The 24202-nt window shown below is 38.0% G+C and overlaps 3 protein-coding genes across 4 annotated transcripts; 2 read left to right on the forward strand and 1 right to left on the reverse strand.

Annotated features, from left to right (window-relative positions):
• The first annotated feature begins 10290 nt into the window (after positions 1-10290).
• On the forward strand, positions 10291-11909 carry LOC131330496 (protein S40-5-like). 2 transcript variants are annotated; one of them, XM_058364103.1, is made up of 3 exons: positions 10291-10721; positions 10835-10887; positions 11049-11909. In XM_058364103.1, the coding sequence occupies exon 3, from the start codon at positions 11060-11062 to the stop codon at positions 11636-11638; it is 579 nt and encodes a 192-aa protein (XP_058220086.1). In that variant the 5' UTR covers positions 10291-10721; positions 10835-10887; positions 11049-11059; the 3' UTR covers positions 11639-11909. The 2 variants fall into 2 exon arrangements, with proteins under 2 accessions (XP_058220086.1, XP_058220087.1); XM_058364104.1 differs by lacking the exon at positions 10291-10721 and having other exon boundaries at positions 10762-10887.
• A 4225-nt stretch (positions 11910-16134) lies between these two features.
• On the forward strand, positions 16135-18126 carry LOC131330497 (uncharacterized). The gene is made up of 3 exons (XM_058364105.1): positions 16135-17287; positions 17388-17592; positions 17680-18126. The coding sequence occupies exons 1-3, from the start codon at positions 16147-16149 to the stop codon at positions 17960-17962; spliced, it is 1629 nt and encodes a 542-aa protein (XP_058220088.1). The 5' UTR covers positions 16135-16146; the 3' UTR covers positions 17963-18126.
• Positions 18127-18234: 108 nt separating this feature from the next.
• LOC131330498 (heterodimeric geranylgeranyl pyrophosphate synthase small subunit, chloroplastic-like) lies at positions 18235-19359 on the reverse strand. Its single transcript, XM_058364106.1, has one exon. It carries the CDS (start codon positions 19312-19314, stop codon positions 18376-18378), a length of 939 nt encoding a protein of 312 aa, XP_058220089.1. The 5' UTR covers positions 19315-19359; the 3' UTR covers positions 18235-18375.
• Between the last annotated feature and the right edge of the window lie 4843 nt (positions 19360-24202).

A 24202-nucleotide genomic window follows, 5' to 3' on the forward strand; every position in this document is an offset into this window, starting at 1 on the left:
TTGCCTTCCAAAAAGGTTAAAAAAACCCAAACGTAGGGCTAGGTCGTTGATAGCATAATAACCGAAAAGCCCGGGATTGTACCCACAGAGAATCGAAAATAGTTTAATCGGATTGTAGTTTGTAAGGATTTCGGAGTTTAAGACAGCCAACTTGGTTTTGTTTTGAAAGTGGAAATACTAAGGAAAAAGACTAGAAATGTGTTTAATAAACTAAAAGAGGCAAGTCTAAGGATCATCCTTCCCGTGACTTAGGCCGATATCGATTCTTCGATTATAACTCAAGTGAGAGTCATGACCGCGCGCTGACACTCGAAAGATTTGGCTTTAAAGACTATGTTTTATCAAAAGATGTGATTTATCGGAATTAAACCAATTTGTTTTACTTATGAATATATCGAACACATAGGAAGCCACAAGCTCTAGGCATGCCGCGTGCCAAGACCGCTTGACTAAACTGCATATCAAGAAGTTAACTCCCCTCGTTTAGACCAAAAATGGCTAAGTTAATCCAATTTCGAAAACCATGATTTTAAGCCCAAGAGTTCGAGAACCAACAACAATCTAGAAAGATTAAGCATAAAGCTAGAAATGACAAACATATTTAACTGACGAAAATGAAAATAAACTTGATATTAAGGAGAATCTAGTCCATACGAGCAACTTTAATAAGCGAGAAATTAACAAACGACAAAGACTTACTAAAGTTCTTGAAGGAAATTAAGAGAGAAAGCTTGCTAGCTATGGAGTTCCTAGAAAAATGAAAGACTTAAAGCATAGGCCTAAAGTTAACTAATAGCCATCCCCTCAGAAAAGGCATACAGTCCTATTTATAGAGCTTGCAAAATATCCCTTACAAAAGACCAAAAGGTTCCTAAAATATCCAAAAAACATTTCATAAGTGGAAAATTTTTCATAAATGGAAGGTTTAAAAAGTTAACAAAAATATGCAGATTTTCCCAGGTAGTACCGGTACTGGAAATCCGTCAATACTGGTACCAAGCTTCAACGGGCTGGAAAAACTGATATCTGGACATCTAGTATCGGTACCCACTTGACAGATTTTTTGGGCAACATCGCGGGCTCGCTCTAGACACTCCTAAACTCGAATTTGAGTGTTCTTTGTACCTTGGAAAGCTTGTCGAGTCTACTTTCTAACGCAAATGGTTTGGATCAAAAGTACTTTGTACATCAAAAGATATGACAATTCTACCCTCAGTTGGTCGGAAGATAAGTAGTTTTGGTAAAATCCTCACTTCTCCTACAATTCCCTTGACCCTTGGGTGACCCGAGCAACCTCCAAACCATCTCTTCAAGTGCCACAACAGGGTGGCACGTGGCCTTGAGTACTTGGTTGCATCCGGAGCATTCCTTGGCGTTCAAACGCGCATTTTTTATACGAATTACCTAAAACATACAAAAACCTACCTTATGTGTAATATCACTATTAAAGCAATATAAAACGGGACTAGTCACACCAAATATCTACAATATTGGGTGCTCATCAAAGTGTCAAACTAATGTTGAACAAGCTACTACTCTACTCGTTCAACTTATGTAAAGAAATTCAAACTATTCGAGATCAATTTGCGTTTTTTTTGTTGCCATATGGTAGAATGTTAGGGGTTAATTGTTAGTAGTTATAACAAAAGTCGAGCACCTCTTCCATGAAAGGTGGTGTTTGAGATCAGTTTGCTTTTGACTTCATTAAAAATTATTTAGAATCGACTCATCTGATAAACAAGTTTGGCTTAGAGCTAGTTAAATTTTCAAATTGAGTTCGAGTAATCTCTTTGTTCAGCTCATTTAGCTCGTTTACCATCCTACATTCTTACTACTTGTCGCTTTTTCTTCTCTCAATTTTTTCTCCAAAAATTTCGAAACAATTAAGCCCCAGGCAAACACTGAAAAAATTATTTGAAGGTCTCCTGGCACCATCACTTGGTACATTCTTATTTATCACACATTTTTGCGAACCCAATGCTAAGTGTATTTATTCCACGAAAATATGTTATAGAATATGGATAAAGGTGTTGGGCATAGCCTATCCTGTGTACAACACAATGCTATACGCAATTCGAGCCATTAGATCGTGTATCCAACGGCTTGAATTTTATCTCAACAATTAATGTTTGAAAATCATTTATTATCGAGATGAAATTTAAGCAGTTAGATGCACGATCCAAGTCAGCAGCATCCCCAGTTGACTTAACTGACTCCAAAAGGACCAAGACAAAACTTGTGCTTTCAATGCACTTCCTAGTCGCAACGCGCCAAAACTTGCCAAAACACAACCTGTGCTTTCGATGCGCTTCCCATCCCAACGCACCAAGAATTGCCAAGTGCTTGGAACTCGCTATCAAAAGATCACCAAAGACCCTCTCTCTCTCTCTCTCTCTCTCTCTCTCTCCGTTAAACCTTTCAAACCAGAGGAAGCCATAGAAATCAATAGCCTCCATTACCTTACCCATGGGGGAAAACCCAGAAGATGCAATCATTGAAGAAAGAGAAGAGCTTATGGTATCACCCTCTGGTGGAAACCCATCTCACAGACCCGCCCATTTCCTGAAGCCCTCAGTCACCTCCATTAAAGGACCAGTTTGTCACCTTCCTTCGGGTACATTATTCTCTCCAACTCCAACTACGTACCTCTTCTCTCTGAGTTCTTGTTTTTTGGTATTAATTTCTGTCGTTTTTGGATTTTTGTTAAAGCATCTCCCCTCTTTACACAAATCTTAACTTAAACTCAAATTTGTGTAAAAATCACCCAAGACATTCCTCCACTCCTTGCCCAAACCCATACCAAATTTGAGTTCAAACCCTTACTCAAATTTTTGAACGTAAATTTCACAACTTCAAATTTACGACTTTGCTATTACTAAAGTTTTTACTCATATTTGTGCATTGAATTAGGAGAATTTGAAAACCAAAAAATTATGACTAAAAAGCAAAAAGAGTGAAATTTTGTCTCATGGGGTCGAAAATCTCTTGTATTATTTCCCGTACAAATTATCCTCTTGCTGAAGCTACAAAATTACCCATGAAAGGATTGATTATTTTCCTATACAATATGAGCTAGTTAGCTGTTAGCATTCCTATCCTAGTAGGAAGGTTCTAACAAGATATATAGTACGGATACTCAAAGGGATGGAAGTCCGCTTTTAATTCCTTTATTTACTTATCCTGCGCTATTCCTAAATAAGGATCGTGAACCTATCTATTTCCCTTCTATTGACCTAGTTTTCTTGTGAGAATATCATATAGTGAGGGTGCGGTGTAGAGATGATCGATTGGTTGATGACCTGAAGTCAATCTTCACGTGAGAGCTGCTTGAAAGTTAACAGATTAGTCTCTATCCAAAAAGTGGGGCTCTGGAGGTGAGGCCAATTTTCAGTCCGATTGATCATGACAAGCGGGGGAAGTGACCCTCTCATTTGTCAAAGTTTTTAGATATGAAAGGGCATCATAAAAAATTCACATGCAGTAGAACAAAAAATGAGTGCAATTCAAACAAAGGAGAGTGGGAAACTCATTTACTTTCATCGAATTATCCATTATTTTGCACACTAAGGAGTGGTCGATGTCATTTTTTGAATGGGTTGACATCCTACCAATTCAATTTTATATTGCATAGTACTAGCAATTCCATTTTGTCCCATGGAGTCACAAGACCCCACTGCCCACAACCATAGCGGTAGTGTCGCCACCAAGTAAGGATGAAAAAAAATACCAAACAACTCTCTTTCTTTGGCTTTATTGTCGTCGGCCTACATTTTTTAGCAAAAAAAATGACTAACAATGAAAAATTACTGAACTTTCTTTTTTTTTTACCGTGTCATGCTATATGAAACTTCTTTTTATATTCAGTCTATATCTATATACTTTTCTAATTCCTTTTGTTGGGATAAATGATTGATCTCAAAACGAACAAATAAGTAAAAAAATCACGAAAAGTAAATAATACTGAAAAGCCTGAAACTATGAGAGTAAAACCTTAGAAAGAGCATAAGAAACTTTTTCTCTAACAGTTTTTTTCACAGGATAAATTTGTATCTTTAGCCCCTAAATCGTGAAGGAAAGATCTTTCTTTGATGAAACTTTCTTCCTCGCTCGAATTGATTGCCAGTCTTTGAGCTTCCTTCAGGTACATTTCACTCTCCAACTTCAACAAGTCCCACCTTTATCAATCCTCCATTGAATGTGGAATTCAGGGGCTGTCAAGACCCTCTCCGCAAGTGGAAATCTTGGTTCGATCATATGCATTTTGTTCACCAATCCACTTGGAAAAAGGCTGGAATTTAAGAAGCAATCGTGAATTCCACTTACCATATACGGATTGATAAAGATATAGTTATGGGTTTGGCAGAAAAGTGGTGTTTTGATACAAACACGTTTGTTTTTGATTGGGGAGAGGGGACTATTACTTTAGAGGATGTTTTGGTATTGGGAGGTTTTTCTGTATTGGGGAAATCTGTTTTAACCCCTCTTGAAAACAGAGAGTTGAAAGAAATTTACGATAAATTAATGAAGGGAAGGAGGGAAATCCCACGGGGTAAGGCTACTATAGCCAGACAGCACGATTGGGCGAGGCATTACATGGAAAGCAGGACCGAAATTGAGCACGAAGCATTTCTTGTACTCTGGTTGTCTAGGCATGTTTTCCCATCCAGTGTGGACTTAATTCGTAAGCATGTTCTCAATGTAGCTATTCATTTAGCAAGAGGGACGAGGATTGCCCTTGCTCCCGCAGTTCTCTCGTGGCTTTATCGAGATTTGAGGCTGTTGAAAAATGCTATCTTTTCAGAAAAGGTGCTAAATGTAGGGCTCAATCTATGGGCTCCAATGAAATTGGTACAGATTTGGGCTTGGGAGAGATTTCCCACGTTGAGGCCTCGACCTAATCCCCTTAATCCTGGTGAGCCAAGATTGGCTAAGTGGAACAATGTGAAGAAGAAGAATATTGCGAATGTCGGTCTGGCTCTAAGTTCTGCCAGGGAATGTTTCCAGTGGCGCCCTTACGCCATTTCTGAGAATAACTGGGTGTTTCCTAAGTTTTACAAAGAAAGAGAAGAGTGGATATCGTTTTGTTTGGGGACGGATGAGGATTTTGTGTCATTTGCTCGGTTTTTGAGGCCTTGTGAGTTGGTGAATTTGAGGATTTTTGAGTTGGTGGGTTTTGACAGCTTAGAACATTATCTTCCTCATCGCGTTGCAATGCAATTTGGGATGGATCAAGATCTTCCTGGTCTGGTGCCTCGATTCAATGACATTCCTGAAGCTGCCTGGGAAAATTACAGCAGGCCAATTAAAGATGGAAGGCTGTATGTTCCATCAAGATTGTATAAGTCGGATGTAACGACTCGATATTTAGAGTGGTGGAAGCAATTAAAGTTAGCTCAGAAAGATGCGGTAAAGGGAGCCAATGGAGAAAAGAGCATTACCATGAGCCTGAGAAAACCACCTGAAGAGCCAAAGGGAAAGAATGTGGAAAATGATGCCTTGGGTGCTCCTACCAAGAGAAAGAGGGTCAACACAGCAAAATCTGGTAGAAAGGACGAAAAGAGCAACACCAAGAGTCCAGAAAAATCGCTCCAGATTCCAAAAGGAAAGAATGTGGAAAATGATGTCTTGCTTACACATCCCAAGAGAAAGAGGGTTAATAAAGGAGCGAAACCTGTTGGAAAAGATAAACACAGACTTGTGGACAGTGCAGGAAAGAGAATGTCTGGTAATGGAAAGCGTTTTCTATGCCCTCAACCTCAAATTCCTTCATCTCTAACTCCGGATAATGTTGCTGGTAAAAAGATGGAATATCAGGTGGAACACGGAAAAAATACTACGAGGGGTGAAGTAATGATTGGAGGACCACATAGACCCTGTGCAAATATGATTGAGAGTAGTGACAGAATTCCAAGTGATGGGGTGAGCATTGCCAACAATGGAGGGAATATCAGTACCCAAAGCACAACTGATATACTATCAGAACTTGAAGTGAGAACAAGCAAGCTTGAGATAGCGGTTGCTCAGCTGAAAGCTGAAAGATTAGGCGTAAAGGTGTTTAAAACCTAGCAAAAGATAAACGTAATCAGAATGCCGTACTTAGGCTTTTCCTGTGTTTGTCGACTATAGTACACCCAGATTTCATCTGCTTGATGAAATAGACATGGCAGTCTTGCTCTGTAACCGTGCTATGATTCTGTCATGAACAGCTTTTCAACTTCTATAAGTTAATGTAAATCGATGCTATCTGATCGGGGTTAATAGTATCACTGTATGTTTCACCATATGCATGAGTGTCAGGTTCAGGGTTGACCAATGACATGCACATGGATATTGTAATGGCCGTATAATATTTCCAAATGGCAGAATATTGCACGTATTAGTCTTGCCTGTTCTGTGCATAGCTATCCTGGATCACCAACTCTGCGTTTGGAAAAAGGAAGCATCGTATATTTTCAGACTCCTTTACCGTTTCTACTTTTTCAGTTCCGGTACAATTTACTTCTCAAATAGTCTTTTCCATATTTTCGACCCATTGATAAAAGTGGTGTGTTATGCTGGTTAATCCTTTCTTCCTGATACTTGCTCCTTTGTAGGTATAAACTGAACAATATCTATGAGCACAAACTAGCAGACAAGTCGGCACCTGGAGCTATTGTTACGTAGCATATTGAACTTCTAATTTCTCATGGTTTAACCTTTGTTGATGGATATCTTCATCCAATCGTGCTATTCCATTCAGATGTTTTGTTGCCTGTTCTTTATCTTTTTGAATTGCTGTTTTTATAAGCCTAGTATGAAGAAAGGCAGCCCAATGCAAGAGGCTCTGCAGAGTGTCAGATGTGCACATCCTGTTTCCGTATTTGAACATGGAGCAAATTTTCTGCTGTACCATTTGGATGAATCTCATTTACTCAGCTCAAAGTTTAGCAATACTGACTATGTCAAATACTTGTCTGAACACAAGGGTTGGAGGGAGGAAAAGAAGAACCAGAAAAGCTGCGGAATTTGACCTTGGTTTCCAGGGCTAAGGGTTTCTGATTTCTCAGCTGATACAAATGATCTTGCCTCTTGTACGTGTTATGAATTCAATCAAGGAGCAGATATGTTCTTGTTAAAGCAGCAACGACCACGTTCCAATCGCAATGCATTACAAGAATAATCGTGAAGGAAGTCCATCAATGAGTTTCGAAAATGTCATCATCAGGTTAGGTGAAAATGAATAAGGTCTCAATTAGATTGAGCATCCCAAAGAGTTGTGGGAAAGTAAGAGTATCTCCGGTTTCAATGAATTCGAGCATAAAGCAGAAACATGACGCCAAATCTCCTGAAATTCCCTCTGGGATAAAGCAGCAGATACCTTCTCATTCAATCGATTACGATGACCGTGTCGTCACCGTAATAAAAGAGAACAATTACAAGTTCTTTACTACTTGATGCAGTGAATGAAGATGGCATGGCAACTGAAAGGTTGACTCAGGGCCGAAACGTGCCAACACAGCACCAAGAGAGGATTTGAAGCTCCCTTAGCCTCCAAAAAAAAAAAAAAACACAATGCCGTTTACTTTTTTTTTTTTTTTTGAGTTTTAAACGATGTGGAATGTGTCGCAGGTTCTAGTCACAAGAATGAGCTTCCAGGACCAGTAATACATTTACTATCAAATTTTCATCTTTACGGCACTGGGAATTGGGATACACCAGAACATTTGGCATTTCTCAGATAAATAGTATCTACAAAAGTGTATTAAGACATTCCATACATTATATATGAGTTTCGTGCATAGTTGGTAGAAAATTCGTGTCACACGAAATAAGATTGCAAGGTGATTATCCAACTAAATACGTCAGACACGGATTTTACCCCCTATCCCAATGTTGACTGTCTACACAAATATTTGAGCCATAGAAGGATACATGTAACATAGATCTACCTCGAGGGCTCCTAGGGGCAAATTTTGTTCTCTAGATTATCCTTTGCAACTTTTTGAGGACTGTTAGAGAGATTTTTTTTTCAAGCACACGATTTCTAAATGCCTTGCCTTTTGGCAGCCCTTGTGTGACCGAACTGTATATTTGATGGCCGCCACCCTTCCTATTGGAAGCTGGATTTTAAAACACCAAGAAAAGGAATCTAGTGAAGTGAATGAATCTGGCCATCCCATCAATAGCATTTCTGTGGAAGATTTAATTCTTCAAGATTCTTTTCTTTTTCTTCTAAGAGAATGAAATGTGTTGAATCTATTTTGATTTTGCTGAAGATGCCATTTACTGTGCTTGTCTCGACTTGTCCAAGGAAAGGTCAAGTTCATTGAATGACGGCTTCCCAATTGCTGCATGTGGGTCACGTAGACGGACGGCTATGCTTCTTCCATCAAAAGGTTCGCTGTCAATGGGTTATTTTTTGTCAGATCTTCTGGCCGGCCATTACCGATGGGCGGAGTTGGCACAGCGGTAAAACTGTCCCGTTGTGGCCCGAAGATCACGGATTTGATTCTCGATAACTGCCTCTCTCCTTGCAAGGGGTAACCGTGCGTACACCAACCATTCCCCGTCGGTACACTCTTTCTGACTATCATCACTACCCGTCTTAGAAACTTCCCAATTAGTCTTGAAACATTAAAATTTCTGTTTTTACACCCCAACTATTTCTTTCCATTTTCTTGTTTATGACATTCTTGTTTTCTTGGCAATAAAGATTTCGTGGTTCTTGCATTTTGTTTCTATGTGTTTGAAGCTTGTAATAATGTTTAGAAAAAAAACTAAAGTAAGGTTAGCCTGTGAAATAATATCGACAACATGCAAGCGTGATGACTTTGTGAATTAGCAAATGCCTTTTAGTGCTTGAGATCAAAAAAACTGGGCAGCGATAAATACTGGAGTATTGAATCAGTTCATAGAACAAAATCTAGGCTCCGTTTGTTTCAATGTAAAATGTTTTATAGTGATGTAAAATATTTTTCATATAAAATGTTTATTTAGAAAATAAATTTTAAACTTTTTTTTTCCAGTGTTTGGTTGGCACTTGAAAATATTTTAAAATTTTGACAAAATAATGTAGAGAGATAGAGAGGGAGCTAACGGTGGAGAGATTTGAGAATATTGGAATTGAACGTGGATCAGGACTGACGATCGAGGAAGCTGAGCAGTGAAAATTGCAGTAGAAGGCAACGGGTTCATTTCGAAAATAACTTACGGAAGATTTAAGGGTAAATAATTTCATCCAATTAATGAAAAATGTTTTACATGTAAAATGTTTTCCTCATTTTTTACACAATCAAACACCGGAAAATAGATAAAACATTTTACCGGAAAATATTTTACACCCAAACAAACGGAGCCCTAATGTAGAATTAACCTCAATGGATTTGCCTAGGACTTAAGAGTTTGCTTTCTCTTAAGGTCTTCGATACGATTCTTCTTGCCAGCAACTCTCACCTCACCTCAAGTGCATGCATGGAAAGAGCTGTAGGAGGGGCTATAGAGATTAATTCAAACTGAAGAAAAGCTGGCCCGAGACACTCCACGTTAAAGGAAAAAATCTAATATAGAATGGCAAGTCCTAAACCCTTAACCTCTCATTAAACAAAAACTAAAAAGAAGACGTGGGTGTTTGGCATTTCACAAGCAGGAAAAAAGTTAAAAGACGAGAACAAGGTTTAATTGAATATGATATCTCTTTAACAATGCCCAAAACCAAAAATTACATGTGCACTGCACTACGACTGTTTGGACATTTGGTAGGCGGGATAAAATTAAAAATATGAAAAACAAAGATTAGTTTAATGTGATATCTTTAACTATGACCAGATTACACGTGCATTGCACTACAGCCTTAGCAAGTGGGATTAAAGAATAACCCTGCTGGTTTAAGTCAAAATTACCATCGGAAATGATAATCTGGAGAAGGAACAAGGAAAGTCCACTGGGCATCATATAACTTGCTTTCTTTTTTCTTATTAATAATGAAAGTGACAATATTAATCCTTTGATGCCTTACCTAGCCCGGTTAAAATTAACCAAGGGTTCGCCTATGACTTAAGGTTTTGCTTCTTTTAAGATTTCAGGTTCGAAGTCTCTCAGGTGCGATCAATTCTTTTGGAGTCTGTCCATACAGAGCATTTGTTTCGGCTTTAAGTGGGGCACTAGCTAGTGGATGGTGGGTTTATGATCCCCAGGATTGGTCAAGATACGTGAAAGCTGATCCGAACACGTATTTATAAAAAAACAAGAAGGAAGAAAGTGACATTAATCACTCTGCTGAGAGATTATAAAACCAGAATATTCACAACCCATTGTTCCTCATTCTCAAAACCAAGTGGACTCAGTGACCAAGAAAGCACACTCTGTCCAGCTTCCTTTCTATTCAGTTACTCATTTCTCTCTCCCCATCCCAATTTGGAGCTTTTTCCCCTTTCTCCTTTTGAGTTCCATAGATGGAGACAGAGACTTCAAAGAGTTTCTCTTGGGAGGAAATACGTACCGTGAATTTGGTTATTTCATCATAAGCTTAATTAGGTAAATCACTGGGCTTTCCCCATCAGAAGTCAAGTAATCAAAAAAGTAAAAGATCTTTCAGACCCATGATTTATTTGATGAAAGGACAAAGTCAGGTCTGTCCTACTCTTGCTGTTGCTGTTTGTGCCTATCTCTGTCTGCGGGTTTTATAAATGCCCTTCAGAAATATATCAGCTGAGAAAAACTTATGAAAATATGAATCAGTAACGGTGATCCATCTTAACACCCTCTCTCTCTCTCTCTCTCTCTCTCTCTCTCTCTCTCTCTCTCTCTCTCTCTCAAGACTCTCAGAATAGAAACACTTACTTTTCTCATGTTGCAGATTCTCTTTTCAGAATTCTAAACAAGTTACAACTTGGAATCCAGAAAAAAAAGGTAAAAATACTGGCTTTTACTAGACTAGTTCATGATTACCTCATATGGGTATTTCTCTCTGCAGACATCTCTTTCATATTTTTAGAGGGAAAAGAATACCAAGAAAGAAAAAGAACAGTTTTTAGCATCTTAAAAAGTGCTTTGATTTGTGGGTTTTTCAGGGAAGTCTCTCATGGAGGGAAGGTATGGTGGTAGCAGTGGTTGGACGTCATGGAGGAATGAAGAACTTCAAGAAGAAGATGTTTGGGCTGTTTTCAGCCAAAGTAAAGATTTTTATTCCAAACCTGTAGTTTCATCCGAATCCTCTCCTTCTATCACTCCAAGGCGGCTCCCCTCTGCTGCCAAAATGATTCCAAGGAGCACCAATAGCAGTAGTACCCAAGAACCCAAAATAGTTCAGCAATCGGCTCCTGTGAAGATACCTGATTGGTCAAAGATATATGGGAAGAACTCAAAGAAAGATTCATGGCATGATGATGATGATGGTGGTGGTGGTGATGGTGGTAATTGTACTGGTAATGGGGTCATGAAAGTTAGTTGGGATAGTGATGAAGATGATGATGGTGATGGTGATGATTCAGATGGGAACATGATGATGATGATGCCTCCACATGAATGGGTTGCTAGGAAGCATGGAAGGAGCCAGGCAACTTCTTTCTCTGTCTGTGAAGGGGCTGGGAGGACTCTCAAAGGGAGAGATCTCAGTAGGGTGAGGAATGCTGTGTTAAGCAGAACTGGTTTTCTTGATTAACATACATACCCATCATCATCATCATCATGTTCATGGTTATCATGATGGAGATACAAACTTCGTCAAAATGATTGGTAATCTGATTGTTAAAGACATGGATGCCAATGAAGTCAGGTTAGAATTGGGGATTGATTGTTGTCATACATGTTATTGTAAATAGGTTTCTGATCTTCTTGTTCTTTCTCCTCAGTGGTAATCTGTTTGAGATTCTCAGATACTGTATTGTGGACAATCTGTTTCTTGAGAAAGGAAGCTCCATTTCACTATTTCAGTGCGGATTTGGCACTCAATAAGCGTCATTAATCCATGGGTTTGAATTCTTCTTTTTCCCTTTCTCTTTTTTTTTTGGTGAAGAGGACACTGTCTAAGTTTCCCATACTAATTTCTAGTCATCCAATTAATATATACGAGATAATTACGGTATCTGAAATCGAAAGGTAGTAGTGATTTCAGTGCTTGAAGTTTTGAACCATGATGTACTTTAAAAGCCATGACCATTCTCAAATTATGATTCTAGAGACTGTCCCAGTCATGCACGGATCTAATCCTAGCTTCGCGGTTGAATGCGACGATAGTAAAATTACAAAAATGCGCTTGTGACCGCAATCTGTATGCATGTAAATTATGTACTCTAAGGGAGTAGTAAGGAAGAGAATCAACCATTATTCACTCCTTAAACTTCTAATATAAAATCTCATGAAGAGAAAGTCTATAATTCTATGTTTCTTGCAATCTTTATTGCTGGCTTTTGTTCTATTTATAACACCATGAGCAGAAATATACCTTATTTGTGGATTATTAATAAGAGGATCCGCCGACAGCTGGCTAGTTTCGATATATATAATATTTACAGATGTTAATAATTTATGTGGAATAATTGCTAGCTTTTGTTACCTGTGATTCTATCTTCTTACCTAAATTTGGTTTTTTTTATTATTATTATTTTTTAATGTTGTATTGATAGTAATACCTAAAAACCAAAATGGTATTTGTCAGAAATTATTTTCCTTTTGTTGTTTGATTATGTGGAATAAGTAATTTATTTAATTTGTCCTGTCATGCTCTTCACAATGATATATACAAACTCATGCATAAACAACTCAAGATATTGAAATCTATGTACAGTTTTTGGCCATTCCATATTAAGAGTGGCCATTCCCCAAATCAAGGTGTCAACCAATTCCAAAATATGTGATTGGAAGAGGCTCTTATACAATATGTAAGAGTGTTGGGCACACATAGATCCACGTAAGGATTCAACGCATTCCCGTTCAAGTTTCAACGCACGTAGTTCTGGTTCACATGCACAATCGTTCTACAGTCTTTTATACATCGGATGACTCAGTACACGTCTCCATCTGAATTTGTATCCAAATGTCTGTGCTCGAAGTATTATTGTATAATACTACATCTTTATGGATCTAGTGAAGGACGAAATTGCAACCCAGATCAAAACAATTCAGACCCACAAGAGGTCAAAACAGTCTTCACTTACTAGACGACAATGATGATGGCAAGCGATGGCAAACAATAATTCCAAGTACACATAAAATGTATCCCAAAATTACTCAAAAAATAAATTTGTACTGTTGATGTACCTTTTCGGGATACATTTTCTGTGTACGTGACATTGCTCGACAGCAAATAGAGACGAAAATAGAATTAAGAATAGCTGGTCTTGAACAGTGGGATTGCAAGATTTAAGACGATAAGAGAATGGAGAGTGACGTGCCACCAAATTTGTTGGCATATACTTTTTTCAATTCCAATCATTCTTCCCCAAGAAAGCTTGAGTTTTGAGAACGACTCCCATCTTTGCCTTCCCACTTTTGCCCTTGTCCAATTCCAATTCCAATTCTAACTCTGCCATTGACTATTGAGAGTTCACAACTGACATTTTAGGCAGCAAGTGCTTTCCAATGATCCCAAATTCGGAGTACTTCATTGGCTTTTTCTTAAGGGAAAATGACGGTCAATGACGTGTTTTGATAATTAATATCCGTCAATAATATTTTCAGTATTAACAAATGTTCTCAACATGTCTTTGGCGGGTATTAATTATCAAAACACGTTATGGGCCGTCAATTTCCTTTTTTTCTTAATCCTTTACGTAGTGGGCCAAACCGAGCAATGTGTTAGGCCTGAAAATATGGGTACCCCACTTTGCTCGGCTCATTTGGGCCAAATGCACTTGGCCAGTTTAGACGGCCCAACTGCTCGCCAGAGCCCATCATGCAGTACCGGCTCCTGATGTTTGGAATGTCCAAGCCCGACTCCAAATTTGATTACCCAAATACTGTTAAGTCATAAAAAAAATAATTGACATACAAGTCAAAATAAAAAACAAAAATCAACGTTACGTTATGCTTTTAGCTTGAATTGTATCAAAAAATCAAAATCAAAATGTAACTCCGGTTATATACTTGTATTGCTATATGATTACAACGATTCAATTCAAAGAAAACCACTTCCCCTTTCATTTCTTGAAGTAAAATCTTCAATTAAGTTATCGTGCTTTAGCTGATCCATTTATGCTCATTTTCAATTAAGATCATAGTCAATTTACTTAATCTCTCGTGAGACATAGTAGTTCAAAGGTAAATTTTTATGCGATTTTGACTATATACAGAAAATTATTCTCCGTCGAAGCAATTATTTTTACAAATACTTTTTTAGCAAAAAAAAGGCTTACTATGTAAGGTTAAAATTAAGTGAGTAATATTTACCTATATAGACACTTTAACGTCTATATCAGTTATTGTAATCAAAAGAAATATGAAAGTAAAATAGTTTGACCAAAACACAAAAAAAAAAAATTACAATAAAGTTTATTTACCAAATAAGCCTTTTAACTTTCAATAGTGAGGTCACATAAAAAAATAAAATCAAAAGAAGTAATAATAATAATAATAAAAAGAAGAAGAAGATATCTATGGAGAGAAAAAGGAGGGGGCTCCTTGGACCGGAAAATAAAGACAAAGGAGAGAGGACTTCCACGCAGTAGCATAGTGGACATGGATCTTCAGAGTTTTCTTCATTTTCTAGAAGACTGTCTTCTAGACACTCATTGAATCGAACCTTTCCATTGGGTCAAACAAATTGATTGAATTTATATCCCCAAGTTAAAGTATTTACTACATACTAGCTAGTTAAATTTTTTATTTTTTTGGTTGCCCCGTGGTGGGGGGTTGCCCAAGCCCGGGGACTTGTTGGGCTCACCCCAAGGTCGGCCCTGAGCCCATGGCATGTGAGTTTTAGTATGTCGGAACCGTAGGGCCGGGCAGGAGCATGCCTGACTTGAAAGGTGACTCAGTAGCCACCTGGATTCTCCTTGGCATCCCAGTGTCACTTTTTGAGCATGTGTTCGGTCACGTGAACACCGAGCATCATGCATGACGTCACCTACCCAACGATTACAGGTGATCGTGTCCAGCATGGATTACTTGAAGAGCAAGTACATGTTTTTTACTGTGGACCCCAGGTTACGAAAAATTTAGAGAAAACAAGATACGGAAAAATTATTAAGAATAACAAATAATATATCAATACCACTTCCAAATGCTATCTATCACTCCCTCCCCATGACACACATACCAAAGTTGTGAAATCCGTTCCGTACCGGCCGGTACGTACCGTACCGGTCCTTAAACGGAACACGAAGTAATATAATTAGTATTGTCATCATGTGAAGACCCATAAAGTGTGTTAACAAGTCCTAAATTAAAGGGATGTATATGTCTCTGTTGCTACCTTTCCTCCCCCCCCCCGGCCCCCTTTTTTTTGATAAGTACCTTTTCCCCCTTTTTGTTTTACTTTATTTTTGGGATCTTGGTTTTGTGCTCTTTCACAGAAAAAAATGACTGATGATAATGCTTTTAGTGGTGCTACATCCTTACCATCTGCCCCTTCAAAATCCAATGATCTTGCTTGGGGTCATGCGAGGATGGTACCTGGTAAAAGGAACAATACAATTTGCCTCCATTGTAACAAGCATATTAAAGGTGGTGGAATCACTCGATTAGAATACCATCTTGCTGAGATTCAGGGGGAAGTTGATCCTTGCAAAAAAGTCCCTACTGATGTAAGATGGCAAATGAAACAATTGGTTGAAGACTATAAGAGAGAAAAAGAACGAAAAGAGAGGGTAAGAAGGGACATTGGAAGAGGGCCTTCACTTGATGAGTATGATGAGGAAGAGAATATTTTCATGGGCAATACTTCATCAGTTGGTAATGAGCAAGCTACAGGAAAAGAAGGGGCACTAGACGAGGGAAACAAAAGAAGAAAGCAACCGAGTAGTTTTTTCGCGCCAAGGACAACTCCAGGCGCTCAACCATCCATAAGAAGTGCTTTAGCATCTAAGGAAGTCGTCGATAATGCAAGAATGGCAGTAGCCCGATGGTGGTATGATGCAAATGTTCCATTTCATGGGGCTTTATCAAAATATTATCAACCAATGATTGATGCGATGCTAGCTGTTGGACCGGGGTTCAAGGGGCCTTCTTATCATGACTTACGAGGTACTCTACTGCATAATAATGTCCAGGAGATTAGAACATATCTTCTCGAAATTGAAAATTCTTGAAAGACTTATGGATGTTCAGACATGGCATGCAGATGGATGGACTGATCAAAAACAAGTTCCAATCATAAACTTTCTCGTTTATAGTCCTAAAGGCAGCATGTTTTTGAAGTCGGTTGACACATCGGGCCTCATTAAGGATGCGGACACCTTACTTGGTATTTTTGACGAAGTAGTTGAACTTGTTGGGCCAAAAAACATTGTGCAATTTGTGACTGATAATGAAGCTGCTTATAAAGCGGCGGGAAAAAGATTGCAAGCAAAGCATGGAAGCTTTTTTTGGTCTCCTTGTGCAGCCCATTGCCTAGACTTGATGTTGGAGAATTTCGCCAATCCGAAGCACTTGCCCCGTATTGATGCTGTCATTCAACAAGCAAAAAAAGTCACAAGGTTCATCTATAATCATGCGTGGGTTGTTAACTTGATGAGGAAAGATTTCACTAATGGAAGAGATTTGTGTCGCCCTGGGATTACAAGGTTTGCAACAAATTTTCTAAGTCTCCAATGTTTGCTTAAATTCAAGAAAGAGCTTCATCAAATGTTCACTAGTGATAAGTGGGTTGGGTCTCGTTATGCCAAAAGTATTGCGGGGAAAGAGATTGGTATGATTATCTTGGAAGATAGAGAGTTTTGGTCGGAATGTCAAACTGTGGTGAAAGTTAGTGATCCATTGGTTAGGGTTCTCCGTCTTGCAGATAGTGAAGAGAAGCCTTCTATGGGTTATTTGTATGAGGCCATGGATAAGGCGAAAGAGGCTATCAAAACAAGGTTGCAAAACGGGGTTTCATTGTACACTCCGTATACTAGGGTGGTCGATGCTAGATGGGATAGACAGCTTTATAGTCCTCTTCATGCTGCCGGTTGCTTTCTTAATCCTGGAATTTATTTCAGGCCTACTTTCACCAAGCAAAAAGATGTTTCTAGAGGATTGGTCATGGCTATTACAGTCTTGGTGCCCGACAATTTTATGCAAGAAAAAATAAGTGAACAACTTGAAGAATATAAGCAGTCAACAGGTCACTTTGGTATGTCCCTTGCAATTCGTCAACGAGAGAGGCTCAATCCAGGTAAGTTTATTTTGTAGCAAGTCATTTGTATCTTTGTTTCGAACTTGTGTTGTGATGTACATCATGTGTAAATAACACTTATCATTACTATTGATTATAGTTGCATGGTGGGAGCAATTTGGGAACGATTGTCGAGACTTACAAAGTTTTGCAATTCGGATCCTTAGTCAATGTTGTAGTGCAACAGGATGCGAAAGAAATTGGAGTACGTTTGAGTTCATCCACTCTAAGAAAAGAAATAGACTAGAACACAAAAGATTGAATGATCTTGTGTTTGTTCGTTACAACTTGAAACTTCGAGAAAGGTACAATTTTTATTGAAAGTTGCATAATTTAAAAATAACAATATTGTTTACATAAATGTATTGAAAACATGTGTTTTGCATTTGTAGGAATATTAGCCGAAGGAAGGATGCTTTTGACCCGATTAGTCTTGACAACATAGATGTAATAGGGGATTGGATATCTGAAGAACCTTCTCTACTTGCTGGAGAGGATCTTGGGTGGGAGCTTGTTGAACCACCATCACTTGAGAATCTAACGTTGGTTGATGAGCCTTGCTTTGATGATGGCGAAGACAACCTTCCAGCTCAAAATGAGAGTCAATATGATTGGGTTGGCGATGGAAGTTTTTACTTTGGAGGAGAACAAGATCCTTATAACTATGTTCAATGATCTGATCTGTTTCGTAATTTCGTTTTGAGTCTTTTTGGATAATTTTTTGCTGCCATTTGTTTCACGAAAATGGTTTAAACTTGGTTGGAAGATGAAGTAGTTAATGGATGAGTAGTTTAAGATGTTTTGAGAACTTGGTTTGCATATGAACTTGGTTTGAGAATAGATGAGTGGTTTAATGAATGGAATCTGTTGATTTATTGTTTGGAACTTGAAAGTCTTTCTTACATTTTGTTTATGTTTATACTTAAAATTTTGCAACCTGGTAGATATATATAAAATATTAATTGCGGTAAATCCGGAACGGTACCGAGATACAGTTCGGTACCGGTACGTACTATTCCAATAGTGAAAACGGTACGCTGACCGGTACGGGATTGACAACTTTGACACACACACACAAAAAAAGCACTTCAAACATTGAAAATATTAACTTCAACAAGACTAGAAATTGACTCAACATTACTACTACCCTTGAAACTTTCCAATTCCTCAAGAGCCAATGCTCTCAATTTCTCTACCACTTCCACCAATCCCTTCTCTTTTCTTCCCACCCCATTTAAAATCCCGTATATCATGCCAACATAAAGCCCATACTTTCTCAACCCCTCTATCTCATCCTCACTTCCACCTCCTAGTATGGCCCCGCATGCGGCCCCACACGCGTGCAGCTCACCTTCCTTCTTCTTGCACACATATTCAATCCACTCGTCATTGCATAATTCTCCATCGTCAGATTGAGTTCCCTGGATCTCGTTGTATTGGCCGTGGACAATCCCCCGTGAGCCTATGGCACGTGTGATCTCAACGATCACCCGTAAGACCTGATCAAGATTGTTTTGGGCCGGGCCAACATCACGGGCCAATAACTCAAACCCAAATGGTACAATTCCATCACCTGTGAGAAGCTCTATGTTTGGGTTATAAGCGTGATGGATCATGGGCTTGGCATCGGGCCTGTCTGTTAGAGGAAGGTTTTCGTGGGTATAGGCCGCCGAATGCATTAGGTGGAGTGCGGAAGCTGCATCCATGGCTTCGGCCCGACGGCCTCCAACAAGCTCGCAAGAGGCGACGCATAGGGCCGGGGCCTTGGTTTTTGGTGCGGCAAAGACTAGGCAGTTCATGGGCTCGAAGACGGCGGTTGGTGGCCGGACCGGGATGGCCTGCTTGAGATGGTCCTCAATTTCTTCTTCTATGGAGGCCCAGTAAGAAGATGATTGGCTGTTGTGGGCCATAGTGACCATCATGGGCTTGAAAGTAAAGAATGGTGAGGGTGATGGGTGGCAGGGATTTGATCTAGAGAGAGAAAGGAAACTAGATTTGCCATTGTAGTGTGAGAGAGCTCTTGCCATTTGTTGTGTGAGAAAATGAGAGGTGAGTTGCAAAAAACAAGAGGGATCACCATTTTATAGAGGATGTGATGTGATCCAAATATTTTATGTGGTCATGATTGACTCATTGGTTGGGTCCATGAGCGCGAGGGGCACATGCTCAGGAATCTCATTCTTTAGAATTTTAATCCATGGCGATCAATGGATTCTGACAAATGCAATGCAATAACGATGATGCAATAAAGTTGAAATTTCTCCAATTTAGACAACTTTTGAGACCTACGATTATTGGAATGGGGGACCCTGCTGTCCCTGGGACAGTGTGGATGTTGGTCAATCGGATCGTCTTTGCTCGGCAATGGACAGCTCAAATTCCATCTCGACCGAATAGATCTCAGTCGTCTGGACGAAGTGAAATCTGAGCCGTCCATTGCCGAATATGAAGAGCTCGGATGGAGCAGGATCGCCAGGGTCCAATTATTGTGCCAACTTTTCCAATTGAGACCTACAATTCGGTAAATCGTGTTTCGTGGTAAATTTTCCATAAACTTTGAACGTCGTGCTTCTCAGGCAGTGGGTTTGATTTTCACGAAACTTCTATCGGTGTTTGCTCGAAGCATGTGGTGGTTCTTAGATAATAGTTCCGACCCAAAATTTTGTAGGAGAACTTAAGGCAACCCTATTCAATGTAAAACCAAGATACCCCTATAGATTATCGAAAAGTCTAAGTACACACATAAATAGGGTACATATTTTACACAGATTTTTTGTGGGGTCCACCTCAAGTCCCACACAAACGATTCAAGACGTTCATTAAATGTAAAATATTTTTTCAATGACCCCCGCTAAAAATCACCTCAATCCAATATCTATAGATGCTTGATCCAATCATCTACCTACTCATTATCCGGAAATCAAAATACAAAATTGGACGATTCGATCGAGCATCTATAAGTATCAGATTGAGCTGATTTTTTGCGGGAGCCCTTGAAAAAATGTTTTGCATTTAATGAAGAGCTTGAATTCTTTGTGTGGGACCCGATGTGGACCCCATAAAAAATCTGTATAAAATATGTAACTATTTATATGTTCAGGTAGCATCGCGGAGATTATGGTTTAAACCTGGATGCTATAATTATCAATTATTTCCATTCAGCAACAATAAAATTTATTACTAGTACTATTATGCCGGCATAATGGGCTGTATCCGTTGATGCATCTACCGACGTAACCGACCTACTAATTTGGTTTAGTTTGTTGGGTCCATCCATGTGGTGTATGAGTTGGACTAATATCTTGAAACCACCTTAGTTTGCCTAACCTACATGTGTATAGACTGGAGTTATATGGTCCTGTGGAGAGGTTTATATAACAAACTGAAGTAGCTCAGTTGGACGGACTCTTGCATCTCAATAAGAAGTCATAAATTTGAGTTTCTCCACCTGAGTGCGAGTGTTCTTCCTTGTGAATTTGTTGGGATTATTTTTCCCCTAATGGGACTTGCTATTGGATTGGGTTTATAGTGATTGTGATCCCAATAATAATTATCTTATGGGATTGAGTTGTTGGGCTTGATTATCTCGTAGGCTCTTACACAATTGGCGTACTGTCCTTTGGTTTGTATTTTGTACTTCATGCATGATGAACGGATTTCTCCTATTGATTGATGATAATATATATATATATTTGTATGGGAACGGGATTCCACATGAAATTATTGATTCATCGTTGGATTTTTTTACAAATGGGATTTATAGGAGCCAAGAAAGAGGTGAGAGAAGATGTGAGCCAAAAAATAAAGATGCAAAAGGTGAGAGAGAAAAGTACCATGGGTCACCAGAATGGGCAAGTGCTCTACCTTTGATGGCGATGGCCTTGTTTGATGGAAGCAATGAAATAAGGGTTTTGGGTGTCTATCTCATAAAAATTGTTTCCCTAAGATGAAAGATTGGGAAATCATGTCTTTGCAAATCCAGTCCTCCCAAAACCATGTACTAAATGACTATTTTTCCTTTTTTTTTTTCCCTTCATCACTATCAAGTCTCTTCCGCTAACTATTTATTAAACAAGACCAGAAAGAGACTCAGAGGAGATACGTCGGTGGTTGTAAGAAAGGCTCGTCAATAGTAAAACTACTGTGATAGTTGCTCATCAACAACCTGAATGCGCTTCTCTGACATCTAAACGTTTGATCAATTTATAGCTAGACGAATCTTTCATTTTATTTGAATGTGTTATTTGTTGTGTAAATGGACAATTGGTCTTTCCCAGTTGTATTAGATGCACACGTTATGTTGTAATCTCTGTTATCAATAAAGTTCTTACTCTTTCTAAAAAGAAAACCAACTAGCATCAATTGTCACTCGATGGAAGTGATTTTAGGCAATAGCAGAAGTGAAATATCACCATTTTAAATAAATGTTTGTCCTCCGTGAAATCTCATGCTCGAATTTCACGGAAACAAAACATTCCAACCTTGGAGCTCATTGACTTCAGGCTTCTGAAATTAGTCCAGCGAGCAAACTCACTCGGACATCCTATATAAAAAAATGGACAGCATGCGTGTTGGGTCAATCTCGGTTGTCCATTGCCTAACATGAACGGCCCAAATTTGCCTAGCACGCTTAAGGACAACACGCACCGCGGGTTCAACTCCATTAAATTAAAGTATGTTTCCTATAACAAAGCCTACTCTAAACAGGATTACCCAAACAGAAACGGAACGCTTTGGGAACTTTCAAACCTGATGGCTGATAAAAATAATTATTAGGCCATAACATTAAGAGAAACAGTAATACTACTCTTTTTAGGTGACTGACGTTGATAGTTACGGAGTACTTCATAAATATATTATCGTTTGATTATCTCGCTTATTTTTAATTATTCAAACTAGATGGAGTATGAAAAAGACACAAAATATAAGCAAATAAATTATTATTACAATTTGGCCCTCAGACATCCTGCTAAACAAGTTTATGCAAAATCAACGTTTAAGGTGACACATCTGATGAAATTTAGGTCCTTTACTAAAACGTTACCAAAAAATAGTTATAAACATCCATACAAAGCAAGGTGAAGAAGGGCATTACTACATTATGCGATATTTTTGTTGTCATGCGATAGAAAACTCGCATCTCAAGTGTTATAATAGCGGAACACTCCATCAATAATGTGAGGTTCGTAGCAATTAAAATCAAACCCTAAATCCAAAAATAACTAAAGAGGTAGCAAGAAGGGCATTACTACATTATGCGATATTTTTGTTGTCATGCGATAGAAAACTCGCATTTCAAGTGTTATAATAGCGGAACACTCCATCAATAATGTGAGGTTCGTAGCAATTAAAATCAAACCCTAAATCCAAAAATAACTAAAGAGGTAGCAAGTCTCGTACGAACAAAATAAAGAACCAGTTGCGAAAGATTTTTACACAAAAGAACTACGCAATTCTTAATTTTACCTTCGAAAAAATGATTAGCATACGGACATTCATGTTTACAAGTAATACCATCGTCTTTCTATATAAACTACTCCCTCCATCTCAAGAAGATTATTTATTTCACTATTTTGACCTCTAAAAAAATTATCCAGATTTCTGTAATAATGTATAAATTTTTTGTGGTTTTAAAAAATATATATAATAAAATTAAATGAAATTTATCAAATAAAATTTACATTACACATGGAAAATATAAATAACTTTATAAGAGATTCTAATAGTGAAAAGATACATTCTGCTGGGATGGAAGGAGTAAAAAATGAAAACAACCAAAAAAAACGTTTTTATTAGGCCATCCACAGTGGTATAATCAAAAATGGATAACCAAAAGTTGACACATCAGCTTTTGATTATTCACTTAAGAGGTTGCTAAGCTTAACAATGTTGAGGTTCACAATGGTCACTTCTAATCCATAACCAAAATAAGGGGTCCATTACAATTTCACACAATCTCTCTCTTCCCCTTTGTTTTCCGTTATCACTTCCCTCCATTACATTTTTTTTTTGGGCAAAAATATATCAAACATGTGGTGTTCTTCCTAGTGTTATCTATCAAAACAACACCAAAACTTTTTTTTCCTTCCTATTCATGTAGCTTATATCACAAATCCACTACTTTCTTAATTTTTAAAAAAAATCAGATGAGTTCTTGAATTTGAAAAATAATGCAAGATTCTTTTTTTTTTTTTTTTGCAAAGTTCTTCATTTACTCAACCATAGATGAAGGAACCAAAAAAGAATAACTACTTTTTAGTCGAAAAAATCATTTTTTTTTTGTTGCTAAAAAGTGATTATTTCTCAAAATAATTGGGTAAAAGTAAAAAAAAAAATTACTTTTCCGATTCCTTTTGTCAAGACGAATCAATAACCCATAAAAATTTGATGCAAAACTAACAAATGCGAAAAAAATTCAAATAAAAACAATTTTCAGATTTAAGTTAAGTTCATAAAAATGCAGCCTAAAATAGAAACGGAAAAGAAGAGTGAAATACCCTAATTCAACAACGATGGGTTAAATTGTAGATGATCGAGAAATATGAGTTTCACTTTTAGAGGAAAAGAAAGAGAAACGTTTGTGGTTGAAGTAAAGAAGATATAAAACAGGTGAAAAAGAGAAGAAGAAGAAAATACTAATTGAAATACGCGTGTATATAATTTTGGAACCAGTTAACTTATGTGGTGTGGGGTTCACAAATTTTGATTATTGAAAAAGGTTGCTAGTTTTGGTTATCCAAAGCCCAAAATTTGATTATTTCTAAGGATGTTGTTAAGTTTGATTATACCATTGTGAGCCATTTTTTGCATCAATATTGTTAACTTTAACAACAATTGGCTTTTGATTATACCATTGTAGATGGCCTTAAATGAGTAAACTTCTTTTTTTTTTTTTTTTCAGAAGAAGAGAGAGAG

The sequence above is a fragment of the Rhododendron vialii genome, chromosome 6a, assembly GCF_030253575.1.
Source record: "Rhododendron vialii isolate Sample 1 chromosome 6a, ASM3025357v1".
NCBI classification, from domain to species: Eukaryota; Viridiplantae; Streptophyta; class Magnoliopsida; order Ericales; family Ericaceae; genus Rhododendron; species Rhododendron vialii.